Below are 13,306 nucleotides of genomic sequence, written 5' to 3'. Positions count from 1 at the left end.
TGAGCAGCCATTAGTATCTCAGCCAATAGTAGGATTAGTAGTGGGTGTTCAGATTTATTAAAAAAACAAAGTGTGCATTTACACAGTATCCACGAAGTGACAGTGCAATTAGCCATACATTTCACATCTTCACATTTGAAGAATGCACCTAGTGGTTTACATACACACACACACACACACACACACACACACACACAGTAAATATTACTCATGCAGTGATTTATAAATGGGAAGTGGGAAAATGTTTGGGCCATAAGAAATTTTTTTTTGAAAGAGTCTGGCCCCCAAGAAAAGGAAGGAACCCTGCCAAAAAAACCTTCCTGCTAAAGCATTAAACGATTCTGGGGGCAAGTCTCCGGGCCGGACGACCTCTGACCTGGTGCGCCAGCGCCAGCTGCTGCTCGTAGAACTGGATGGCCCCGCCCACGTCCTTCTTGCAGACGAAGATGTCGCCCAGGTTGCCCAGGGCTCGGAAGCGGGCCTGCTGGTTGCCGAGCGACTGCGCCAGGGACAGGAGGTACTTCTGGCACTCCTCGGCCTTGGCGAAGTTGCCCAGCGCCTTGAAGGCCAGGCCCAGGTTGCAGTAGGCCTTGGCCTGGCTCAGCTTGTCGTGCAGGTCCTTGGCCAGCGCCAGGTCCTGCTCGTAGTACCGGACCGCCTCCTGGTAGCCGCCCAGGCAGTAGTGGGCGTAGCCCAGGTTGTGGCACACCTTGCCCTCGCTCTCCATGTCCTGGAGGTCGGGGGACAGGCGCAGGTACTGCTCGTAGTAGGGCACGGCCTGAGGGAACTCGCCCCGGGAGCAGTGGAAGTTTCCCAGGTTCCCCAGCGCCCGCGCCTCGCTCTGGACGTCCCGCAGCTCGCGGGCGATGGCCAGGTGGTTCTGGTAGTGCTGGAGGGCGCGGTCGTGGGCGCCCAGCGCCTGGTAGGCCACCGCCAGGTTGCCGTGGGTGGAGGCCTGCGAGGCGCGGTCGTTGACCTCCATGCTGATCTGCAGCTCCTGGCGGTGGTAGCGCACGGCCTGGTCGAAGGCGCCCAGCGCGTTGTGGGCGTTGCCCATGTTGCCGTAGGCGCGGCCCTGCGCGGCGTAGTCGCTCAGCTCCTGGGCGATGGAGAGGTGCGCCTTGTGCAGCTTCAGCGCGGTCTCGTAGTCCCCCTTCATCTGGTGGATGATGCCTGCGGGGCGCAGGGACAGGGGCGGGGAGAAGCCGTCAGAAACTGCGTTTGCTCGCTCTCTCACTCATTCACTCGCCCACCCGCTCGCTCTCTCACTCTGTCTCTCTTTCGCTCGCTCTCTCACTCTCTCTCTCTCTCGCCCGCCCGCCATCCGATTCTTTCAGCGCTAACCGGCCCATCTGGGCTGAGACTCGGGGTGGGAGAACCACGACACACGGGCGCGAGATGTGCTCCAGAAGAGAGAAGACAAAAAAAAACACTCACGCGCGCTTCACAGGCAAAACAAACATCCATATTTTAAGACGCTACAACACCCAGTAATCCCGGCGTAATGGATGGGGGGGGAGTCAGATGGCTGCGTGCGCTTTCTTTAACGATCGCTTCATAATAATCTGGCATAAGCACGGAGAGCTCGACAGAAGGAGAGCACCAGCGGGACGCGAGAAGCGCGTGAGTGACAGCTTCGGAAAGCAGCGCAAGGCACTCTGGGCCGAGATTAGAGCAGAAGAATCAATAAATAATGAAAAATCTCAAATATCAAATATCCAGAAACTGGCAAAGCTCCAGAACGCGCTCCCGGGGCCCTGCCTTTGTACAGACATTATGCGCCGCTGCTGCTGCTGCTGTTCTTGTTGTTCGCTTTTTTTCTTCTTTGTTTTGAAGGAGAAAAGAACAAGGACTCGGGAATGGCTGGTATCACTCTATTACCCATAAAATAATAATTACAAATCATGACACCGGGGCCCGCCTGTCTCCTGAACGAGCACACAGAGAGGAGACAGAGAAAGAGAGAGGGAGAGAGAGAGATACGGAGATAGAGAGGGAGAGACAATGAGAGAGAGAGACAGACAGAGAGAGGGAGAGGGAGAGAGATACAGAGATAGAGAGGGAGAGACAATGAGAGAGAGAGATAGAGAGAGAGAGAGAGAGAGACAGACAGAGAGAGGGAGAGGGAAAGAGAGATAGAGACAATGAGAGAGAGAGAGAGAGAGAGAGGGAAGGACACAGAGAGGCACAGAAGACTGTTTTGGTGGGATAATGATGACTTATGATGGAAATGCTTTTTAAAAAAATAAAAATAAAAAGTGCAGGGGAAGCATTAATCTGGCTCAGTACACTTACAGCTCAGCGGCTGAAGCAGATCACAGATCACAGAGACCAGGCGTTCGGGGGGGGGGGTGGAGGGGGATGAAGGTTGTGGCGGACACAGCCTGGATCTGCCAGCAAATCTGCCAGCACTTTTTGTTCAATCTCAGTTCACCTGGCTTCTGAATTGGCCGCCAATTTCAAGACCCAAAAGCCAGCCACCCGACAGCTCTCCAGGCACTAATTTATAACTGGGACTCATTTTTTTTGGTCAATAATCCGCTTAATTTTTCACTGCGCTGCATTGTGTTCCTGTTTTTGTTTTTGGGTCGATCGGAGAAGGTCCAGAGAGATTAGCGAAAATCTGTAAAACCCAGTTAGGTGCTTGGCTCTGATGTTCCCCTCCGACAGGCTTGGATTTGGTGGGAAGGGTGGGGGGGGGGGGCTGGACCCGGGACCTACGACAGAATGCAGCTGCTTTCCTTAATCCCCCCCCCAGCACCCGCCAGCTCTCTCGGCTCCAGGCCAGGCCCCGCGCCCCACAGAACTGCCCCGCAGATGAATATTTGGGGTAGAGGGGTGACATTGATAAACACAGCAGGGAGGTTTTACAGATGGGAGCGGGTTGGGGGGGGGGGGTGGAGGGATGATCCTGTTTGACTTTGGGGAGGAGCAGTGTGAGTTCACACACACACACAGAAAACTTTGTGGGATGCCAGCAGGTGGAAATGAGGGTTTTGTTTTGTTTGCAAATCCTGAAATCAAGCTGAAGATTAGCCAGTAAACTAAGGCACAGCCGAACACACACACACTCACACACACACACACACACTCACACACACGCACACACACACAACAAACAGCACAGAAGCCACAATCACTGACTTAGAGCTTCCGCTAAAGAACCATAGACTGAAGTGACCGGATAATCTTGGACTGCATGGCTGCGCAGACACGCAGGCTCAGACTGCACGGCTGCGCAGACACGCAGGCTCAGACTGCACGGCTGCGCAGAGACACGGAGACTCAGGCTCAGACTGCACAGAGACACGGAGACACAGGCTCAGACTGCACAGAGACACGGAGACACAGGCTCAGACTGCGCAGAGACACGGAGACTCAGTTAAGACCAGAGACCAGCGCATGAGTAATCTTCACTCTCACACAGACGCACAGAGTGACTCAGACTTTATATTTACGTCCTGCGGGACTGAAAAAGCAGGAAGGAAAGCCATGGAAATAAGCACAACAGCCCATTAGCCTGCATGACCAACCACACGGTATTTCTCCACACGGTCGTTCTGCAAGGCCTTCTGGGTAATCACGCTCCGTCCTGTCTGTCCTGGCTGAGGGAAAGGTCACGCCCGGACATGGTTTTTGGGGAGGGTGACGGAAAATCGTTGTTCCTGCTCAGTATCCATCTCGCTCCCTCGTAGGAATGAGAAACAGACACATCTGGAACAAACGGGAATATCCGCTTGCTCCATGCTATCCATCCCAATCGTTCTGCTAGCCTGCCAGCTAAACGCTAGCATGGCTCAGTGTGGCGGGCTGTCTATCTGAAGGTATTATTCACTAAAAGAATTTTGTCCTCCAGTCCCCCTGTTCAAAAATACTTTACATCAAAAGGAAATTTTATTATTTTCCCCATTTATAAATTTTGGAAGGACAAATATACAGCACATGTAATGGCTGAAGGACAGTTTAAAGGTTAAAAAAATGACAACATCACAACGCAGGAGCTGGAAAGAGGTCCAGGAACAGGATTTCCTGTCTTGGTCTTCAGTAGCTGAGGAGGGGGGGCCCTCACTGGGGGGGTGGTGGTGCGAAGGTCAGGCACAGCGAGCTCAGGGTGATGCGTATCAGCTACAGCTGGGGACCCCGTGTGGCTGGAGCTGACCTCTGCTTCTCAAACACAGCTGGGAAAATCTGCTGAGTGTGCAGCCAGACAGCTGTGTCTCTGTGACTCACTGCCAGGATGACCTGGGCCTGTGTGTGTGTGTGTGGGCGTGTGAGTGTGTGTGTGCACATGTGTGCGTGTGTGTGGGAGTAGTGTTGGTGGGGGGTGTTCAGTGGGTGTGTGTGTTTGGGGAGGAGGGGTGGTGCTGAGGGAGTGTGTTGTGTGTTGTGTGTGGGGGGGGTGTTGAGGGGGTGTTGGGGGGTGTGTATTTGGGGAGGGGGGTGGTGTCTGAGGGGTGTGTGTTTGTGTGCGTTTGTGGGGGGGGGTGTTGAGGGGGTGTGTGTTGTGTATGTGTGTGGGGGTGCTGAGGGGGTGTGTATGTGTATTTGGGGAGGTAGGTGTGTTCGTGTGTGTGAGGGGGAGGGGGTGCTGAGGGGGTGTGTTTGTGTGTGTTGTTGGGGGGGATGTTGAGGGGTGTGTTGTGTGTGTTGGGGGGGGGGGTGTTGAGGGGGTGTTTTTGTGTGTGCGTTTGGGGGGGGTGTTGAGGGGGTGTGTGTGTTTGGGGGGGGGGTTTGCAGGTCAGGAGAGGAGCTGTGAAACTGACTCCTCTCACTGCTGGTTAAGAGGATTAGGCTCTAGGCTCTCCCTCTCCCACTGATTTACAGGAATGATCCCCCTACCCCCCCCCAGGGCAGCAGCTCTAGAGTCTAAAGCAGACTGGATGGGGGGGGGGGTACTTCGGATGTGGAGTCAAGGGTAGGGGGGGAGGGCTGGCTTGTTATCACCAACCAAGAGAAGGTTGACAAAGATGTGTGTGGCAGTATAATGATCCCCTCCATTCGCTGCCGGTTGCTCACTGATCAGAGCCACTAATAATCACTGCGTTGGTTATAAACCTGCTTAATGGTTGAAAGTAGTTAGCCCATTGGTGATTGGAAGCTTTGTTCCAGCTCCACCCATTTTTTTTGTTGCCATGACGCTTCACTCTCCCGTCATCAGCGAGCCTGTCCATAGACACAGCGCTGAGATCCGTGAGCGCCATCTCCCCTAATCCCCCCCCCAGCAGCCCCCCAGCAGCCCCCCAGGCCGGGACGCCGGAGACCTAGCGATCCGTCGACCCAGTCACCGGAAAACTGCCGGGAATGATTCCGGTGGGACTCGGGACAGAACAGCGCAATAAACGGCTTTTCTGGCTATTCCAGGGGTCAGGCCTGTCCCAGTTTTCTGTTTAAAAAAAAGCCCCATAACAAATAAAATAAAAAAATTCATGGCTGATGTTTCTGATGGATCAGACCGGACGGCGCAGACAGGAAGGAGGAGGTAAAGGCACTTCCTCTTTCTGCACCCCTAAGCACAGAGCAGGAGCGGGGGGGGGCTCAGGGGCTGGGGGGGGGGTGGTTTTTGGGCAGTGCCGAGCCGCTCCGCTAACTTGGTGTGTAATTGCTCCGAGCTCGATGGGGTCCAGGCCCGAGGCAGATGGCTAAGAGGATTTCCCAGAACAAAAGCCGTCCCGCGGCTGTGTGGGGGCGATACCGCCGGTACCCCCCCCCCCAAAATCCTTCCGCAGTTTAACCCTTCCTTAACACAGTTTGGATTAACCTGCCCCCCCGAAGGAGCAGCACTGTGTGGGGGTGTTCAGACACACGACAACAAGCCGGCCTGAGTGTTCAGGCACTTGTACCCAGGCTGACTAAGGGCTGTCCTGATGCTGCCTGACGATTTATGCGTCCACCGTGACAGCGTCCACTTTTCAATGGACTCCTGCTTTCGCTGTGCAGCCCCCGTGCTACACACACACCACACATCCGGACCTGCAGCGCCGTCACTTCGAGGCAACACACCTGCGGATGCTGCATACGAAGCGACTCACCCTGCACACACCACGCAGCGCATCCACACATGACACACTGCTTCGTCTCACCCACACGTGATACACACACACACACACCACACACACACACGCAGCGCATACACACACACACACCCACGCAGCGCACAGCACGCAGCACGCAGCGCACACACACGCACACACACGCACACACACACACACACACACACGCAGCGCACAGCACACAGTGCACAGCACACACACACACACACACACACACACACCCGTAGGCAGGGTCAGCTTATGTCAGAGCCACAGGTGTTCCAGGGGGTCAGGTCGGCTGCTGTGAGCTTTTACGAGCCAGAGACGCGATTAGCCCCAGATAAACACCAGGGTCCCCGGCTCAGGCAACCAATCACACCCACAGTGCCTCTGCAGGGGTGATGTCACATTCCGGAGTGGATGTTCACACGACCTCCGACCCCTGCTACACATGTCCACCTCACAGCCGGGGGAACTGGGGAAACAGAACAGGAGACACACGCTGGATGTGCTCACGCCCAACTCCTCCCCCCGCCCCCTACACCACAAATCCCCACAGGGCTCCGATTCTCATGAGGGAAAAACTCCCATGACCGAAACCTTGAGTGAGCGGGGAGCTCCACACTGCTGCTCAGACTGGCCACATCACAGCACCCCGATGTTGCAAAAACATTTTTTAAAGGGGGGGGGGGGTGGTGGGGGCTCTCTGTTCAGTGCATGTATGTAGGGGGGGGCCTCACACCGACAGCACAGAGGGCGATGACTGAGGCTGAGACTGAGCAAAATTTGTTGTTCCAAACTGGAGAGAAAAAGGGGGAAAAAAACGCTAAAAAAAGGTGTTTTTAAAAATGTACGTAGGGGGGGGCCTCACACCGACAGCACAGAGGGCGATGACTGAGGCTGAGACTGAACAAAATTTGTCGTTCCAAACGAGAGAAAAATTGAAAAAAAAACGCTAAAAAAAGGTGTTTTTTTTTTTTTTTTTTTAATTTAGCCCGGAGACAGAATGGCGTCCGCTGGACCGGCCGCAGAAGCGTAATGACTTACGAGACCCGCCGGCACCCCGCGCCCCGTAAAAGCCGCGAATCGGATTCGATTTCCCATCGATTCCCGGCCCCACGCCTCAGAGACCACAGCTTTTCATTATTATTATTTTTCACGCCTTTATTAAATATCGCCTCCACCACAGCAGAACTATTAGGAGGCAAAGAGGAGGGGGGAGAGAGAGAGAGAGAGAGAGAGAGAGAGAGAGAGAGACAGAGAGAGAGAGAGAGAGGGAGAGGGAGAGGGAGAGGGAGAGAGCACTACTACCAGCCCGGTCAGGCGTGAAGGCACGGGTCCTAATTCTTCAGTCATGCCTTCTGATTAAACGTCTGCCTGTGAAACCAATCGGGCGTCTACCAATATGCCTGTGTCGGCTGGTGGATGAGGACCTGTGCTTATTCCAGGCATACTACCACCAACACCTGCGTCGCAGGTGAAGCTAACGTACACCCGGAACTCAGGTATGGAAGTAGGGAGAGTTTGAGTCCACCCCATAATGCACACACTCCCTAGAGAGCCATCAGCCTTCCCCGAATCTGATTGGTTCCTGAGGGTCAGGTGGGATGCGGGTAGCGCTAGTGAAAGAAGCAGGCAGAGTATGTCCCAATGATAGGTTACAGCAGAAGCTAATTATTGAGAGAATTTATTTGAATAGTTAAATAATATCCTCCACCGCACTGTTATTGTTATAATTCTCTGTTAATTAATGTGCTGCTCTTGTGCGCTTTGGCAGGGTAATATATTGCACTTGTCATGCCAATAAAGCCGCTTTAAATTAGAGAGAGACGCAGGGTGTGTGAACCAGCGAGCGAGTGAACGAGAGAGAAATAAAACAGAAAGAAAGGAGGTGGAGTGAGAAAGAGGGAAAGAGAGAGGAGGAGGGAGAGACATGGTAAAGATTGAAAGTATCTTGTCCCTGCACATGCTCAGTAGAGTCCTGACCCAGGCAGCTGCTCTCAGTCCTTCTCCAAACGCACCTCCTCTTTAAAAAACGCTTGTGTCGTGTTTGCTGCGGACGTGAGTCTGTCTGAACAGCCCAAGCGTGCAACCTGTGGCAGCGGCGTAGTGGTATAATGGTCACTGAGCTGGGTTTGTGGCTCAGACGTTACAGGTTGCAGGCTCAAACGGCAGCTTTTGTTTTGTTTTTTGTTGTTGTTTTTTTGGTTTCCAGCCATTATTCCCTGGTTGTGGGAAAAGGAATTTGCCGGAAAGCTCAGTGAGGGTCAGTGATTGTTGGAGCGTTCAGTGAGCTGGCTGGCAGTCCCCCCCCCCCATAGTGGGGTTTGCTCCAGCAGTGTGAGAATGCTGTGGTTTTGTTTTTGTCTCAGGGTACAATGGATGGGATAGTACACACAGAGGACTGTGGGACTGGGGGGTGTTTGAGTGTTTCGGGAACATGCCAGCCTACATTCAGGCCTCGTTCTCTCTTCCCATACTTTTATTTTGGGTCAGGTGACCATTATTATTATTATTATTATTATACACTATTATACACGCAGGTGTTATAACATGTATACACACCAGTTATAACACATGCATAAGATGTTTATATCTGGTGGGGCACACTGTGGCTCTGTTTCTAGCTGAACGCACCCCTGTCATGCTCGCTATACCGCCCTCAGCCAGCAAATGGAGAACAGCGGCCATGTTGGCGGTGTGGACAGCGGCCATGTTGGCGATGCGGACAGCGGCCATGTTGGCGATGTGGACAGCGGCCATGTTGGCGGTGTGGACAGCGGCCATGTTGGCGGTGTGGACAGCGGCCATGTTGGCGTGTGTCAGCGCATGTTGGCGGTGTGGTCAGCGGCCATGTTGGCAGTGTGGACAGCGGCCATGTTGGCAGTGTGGACAGCGGCCATGTTGGCAGTGTGGACAGCGGCCATGTTGGCAGTGTGGACAGCGGCCATGTTGGCAGTGTGGACAGCGGCCATGTTGGCAGTGTGGACAGCGGCCATGTTGGCGGTGTGGACAGCAGCCATGTTGGCGGTGTGGTCAGCGGCCATGTTGGCGGTGTAGCTACATGTGTATGATTAGCGGTGGCGGCGCAGTAATAACTGCTGTGAATGAGAGAATGAGGGACAGTCCGGGCCGGGGACTGGATCAATGAGGTCTTTTTACGCTTTAATTCTCCCCCCTCCCAGCCGCCCTTACACTGCTCCGCTAGCCTCGTTAGCGCTGACGAATCTTTCCGCGCGTCCGGCGCCGCTCAGAGACCCGCCGCCCGCAGGCTTGGCTTCGCGTCGAGGCCCCGACCAATCACTGTCCGTGCCCAGATCCCCGCGAAACAGCTGCCGTGTGCCGTGGTGCCTCATGAACTGGGGCTTGCGACTCAGAGGCTGCGGTTCAACTCCCAGGAGGGGCACTGCCGCTACACCCTCCATTCATAAATTTACCTGAATTGCTTCGCCAAAGGTCCAACAGTGTAAATGGATTGCCAAGCAAAAAGAATACATACAGGTGTTAGTGCAAATGGAACCTTCCACCTTCTGCTTGGAATCCACCCCTGGAGAGCCTGAAAAATGGATCATTCCAAACTGAGAGCTGAGAGAGGGGGGGGGTTCTCAGTTCTCGGGCCCCTTGCAGGGATTTCTCAACTCACCTGCTCGCTCTCCTCCTGCCCTGCAGGGGGCGTAGGTCCCACGCAAGACCACACCCACACCCACGTGACAAAGAAGCAGAACAACAGCGCTTGTTCGCACGGGGGGCCAACAGGAGGCGATTTACGGAAATGAAAAGCAAGCAAACCGGAGGGGAAAGGAGCTCTTCGGGGGGGGCGCACCAGATGGCAACACAAAATCCGCTTGTTTGCTTCTCGGTTTCGACCGGCTGTTTATTTCCCGCACCTCAGCAGAACCCGTCTCCCCGGGAAACCGAATCAGAACAATGGGAGTTGCCGGATAATTAATATCGTTAGCTTCAGTCCGGCAAGAACCAGCAGAACCAGATATCGCAATGTGGGGGGGGAGAAAGATGAGCTTCCTGTATCGCCATGGCTTTGGTCTCCGCCCAGATATTAAAGATTAATATTTAGTGTGAAATATTGGTGGCCGTGGGGTAAGTTGGCCTTAATGGAAAATGAAACGAGCGCAGCTGCAATAACGCGATGCTTTATTATCCTCCACAGGCCGCTGAGAGCGCAGGTCACAGCGGAGCGTCTGCTCACGGAGACGCGTCGGCCCGCCGGCCTTCACCAATACTCCCTAAACCTGTGTTCCATCTATCCCAGAATGCCTCTCCTTCACACACAGGGGCACAGCCCCCCCCCTCCCGGCTTTAAAGAAGAGTCCCTCAACGTCGCGCGGAACAGCATTTTCACACCCTGACAAAAAAAATAACAGTAGGCCCACTGGCATCCGGCCCATTGCTTTTATTCAAGGAGCTTTCCAAAGTTAAAATGACATAGAAGAAATTGAATGAGAAGGAAGGTCAAAATTACAACGACCCCCCCCGAAAAAAACTAAAATTCTTTGTAAAGAGGTGGGGGGTGAAGATGGTGAGACAACATCGGCGGCTTAATTAAAAGACCATTTCCTTCCGAAGCCCCCCCTCAGATTCTATGTCTTATCTTCATGATTCAGTTCTGTGTGAATCAGCTATTAAAGGTAATTAAGCGATTCATCAAGTCAGTTTCAATTACCCAGCCGTCAGGCAGCAGCAGATTCCAATCAACAGGAGAGACTGAGCGTGTACAGGGCAGCGACACCCATCACACTGCCATAACCTGCCCACAATGCACTGGGGCTCGCCCCCGACAACCTGCCAACAACCTGCCCACAATGCACCGGGGCTAACCCCGACAACCTTCCCACAATGCACCGGGGCTCACCCCCGATCTGCCAACAACCAGCCCACAATGCACCGGGGCTCACCCCCGATCTGCCAACAACCTGCCCACAATGCACCGGGGCTTGCCCCCGATCTGCCAACAACCTGCCCATAATGCACCGGGCCTCACCCCCGACAACCTTCCCATAATGTTACTCTCCGTAACCGACCTGGTAAAGAAGAGGTTGAGCGCAGGAATCCGGCGCCCAGGACGAGATCGCCGGGGATGATTTAAGCCTGCTGCTCTGAACGCCAGCGGCTGCCTCTCTGGGGCGGCTCCCTTAGCGGGGTTAGCGGCTGCCTCTCTGGGGCCGGCTCCCTTAGCGGCGGGCCAGCGGCTGCCTCTCTGGGGCCGGCTCCGCTAGCGGCGGTTAGCGGGCGCTCGTCCATGATTGTTTGAAATTGCTCGGGAGAGCTGAGAGTGGCCAGTAATGAGCGGCGCTCTCTCTGTCTCTCTCTCTCTCTCTCTGAAGTGCCCGCACACACTTCGTTAAACAGAATCACTCCCGCTGCCCTCCAGCGCGCCGGCCGCTCTCCACCGTCTGCCCTCTTATCTCCACCCACTTCCTGCTCTCACACAGGGCCGATCGAACAGGGACAGGATGGTGGTGATGTCGCCTTGCGCACAGGCAAACGCACAGAGGAGGTGATGCGGAACACGCTCTCTGTGTCGCACGCTCTCTGGTGATGCGGAACACGCTCTCTGGTGATGCGGCACACGCTCTCTCTCTGATGATGCGGAACTCTCTGGTGATGCGGAACACGCTCTCTGGTGATGCGGCACACGCTCACTCTCTGGTGATGTGGCACACACTCTCTCTCTGGTGATGCGGCACACGCTCTCTGGTGATGCGGCACACGCTCACTCTCTGGTGATGTGGCACACGCTCTCTCTCTGGTGATGCGGCACACGCTCTCTCTCTGGTGATGCGGCACACGCTTTCTCTCTGGTGATGCGGCACACACTCTTTCTCTGGTGATGTGGCACACGCTCTCTGGTGATGTGGCAGTTACGTTGCCTTGCCGACGGGCTGCTGGGAGCAGGACTCCACACGGGGACTGTGCGGTGAAGGTCATGCGTGTGAGTGATGAGGACAGTGTGTGTGTGTGTGTGTGTGTGTGTGTAAGACCTCCATTAAAGCGCACCAGTGCGGCACTGCAGAGAAGGACACGGACTCCGCCCTTCAGGAAAGTCACTGAGTCACTGAAGGGTGAGCACGCGTAGTACAAACTGGATAATGACAAACCCAGTGTCAGTGAAACTTGGGCGGTGGGGGGAGTGTTGTGTGAGGTGGACAATGCAGGGAAGATTATTTTAAAATTTTAGTTTTTACCTGACAATCATAACTGTTGCTGCAATGCTCTCTCTCTCTCTCTCTCTCTCTCTCTCTCTCTCTCTCTCTCTCCTCTCTCTTCTCTCTCTCTCTCTCTCTCTCTCCTCTCCTCTCTCTCTCTCCTCCCTCCCTCCCTCCCTCCCTCCCTCCTCCTCCCTCCCTCCCTCCCTCCCTCCCTCCCTTCGCAGAGGTTGGGTGGGCCTATCACGCGCTGAAGTGAGGTCGCGAGCCTGACAAGTGAAGCTACTGAACCACCAACAATCGAATCTGAGCAGGAGGGGTGAAGCGGTGAAAAGAAAGCGTGAGAAATTAATAGGAGCACGACAGGCGTGTGACAGCCCTGACACCTGGAATTAATCCATGCAGGTAAGAGCGGTAACAGCGCTGATATCTACACTTGAGTTCTCACGATAAAAAGGGCCATTTTAAATTCTGTTCTTCTTCTCTTTATTTATCTCTAGCGGGGGGGATTCATTTAGCACAAATTTATGACGTTTTTTTTTTCCCAGTCGGGAACAGAAGAAGTGATGGTAGGGTGAAAGATCTAAGGGGGGACGGGGGGGGGGGGGAGTTAATGCATTTCATTTATACCAGAATGCATCATATGCTGCCTCTACTTCACACACAGGGGCACAGCTCTTTTTTATCTAAACCCCCCCACCCGCTATAACCACTGACCAGGAAAGGGGGGGGGGGGGTGAAGCTCGCTACACTCTCCATCCAACCCCCTCCCTCTGACCCCCCCTCTCCCCCGACTCCTTCCTCCTCAAACCATTCCCACTGCACCCTGCACAGAAAAGAAGTCCCGCGATGTGGCCTTCAGAACGATGTGCTGCGTCGGTAAACGCAAGCTAAACATTTACCACTGGGACAAACAGCCAAGCACGGGGGGGGGGGGGGCGTACTAACTTTCTAAGAGCCAGATGCTTCCTTGTTTGATCTGTGCATCATGGTCCTTATCAGAGATGTTTATCCCACCCGTACTGGCAGCTGCTCTCCAGGTGTGATGCACTTCCTGTTTCCTGAAGGCCGGCAGGAAGTTTGCGTGCTAAAACACTTGTAAATGAGGGTCGG

General features: G+C 54.4%; 1 protein-coding gene across 1 annotated transcript in view; it reads right to left on the bottom strand.

The window, feature by feature from the left end:
• Positions 1-13,306, bottom strand: part of LOC135264612 (tetratricopeptide repeat protein 28-like) — a 197,304-nt gene that overhangs the window by 31,732 nt on the left and 152,266 nt on the right. Inside the window, 1 exon segment of the mRNA XM_064353349.1 lies at positions 377-1,173. Within this exon segment, the coding sequence (XP_064209419.1) occupies positions 377-1,173 (797 nt within the window).

This window comes from Anguilla rostrata, chromosome 10 (assembly GCF_018555375.3).
Source record: "Anguilla rostrata isolate EN2019 chromosome 10, ASM1855537v3, whole genome shotgun sequence".
Classification (NCBI taxonomy): Eukaryota; Metazoa; Chordata; class Actinopteri; order Anguilliformes; family Anguillidae; genus Anguilla; species Anguilla rostrata.
The sequence above is the reverse complement of the archived record's forward strand: the minus strand, read 5'-3'. Positions and strand labels throughout refer to the sequence as shown.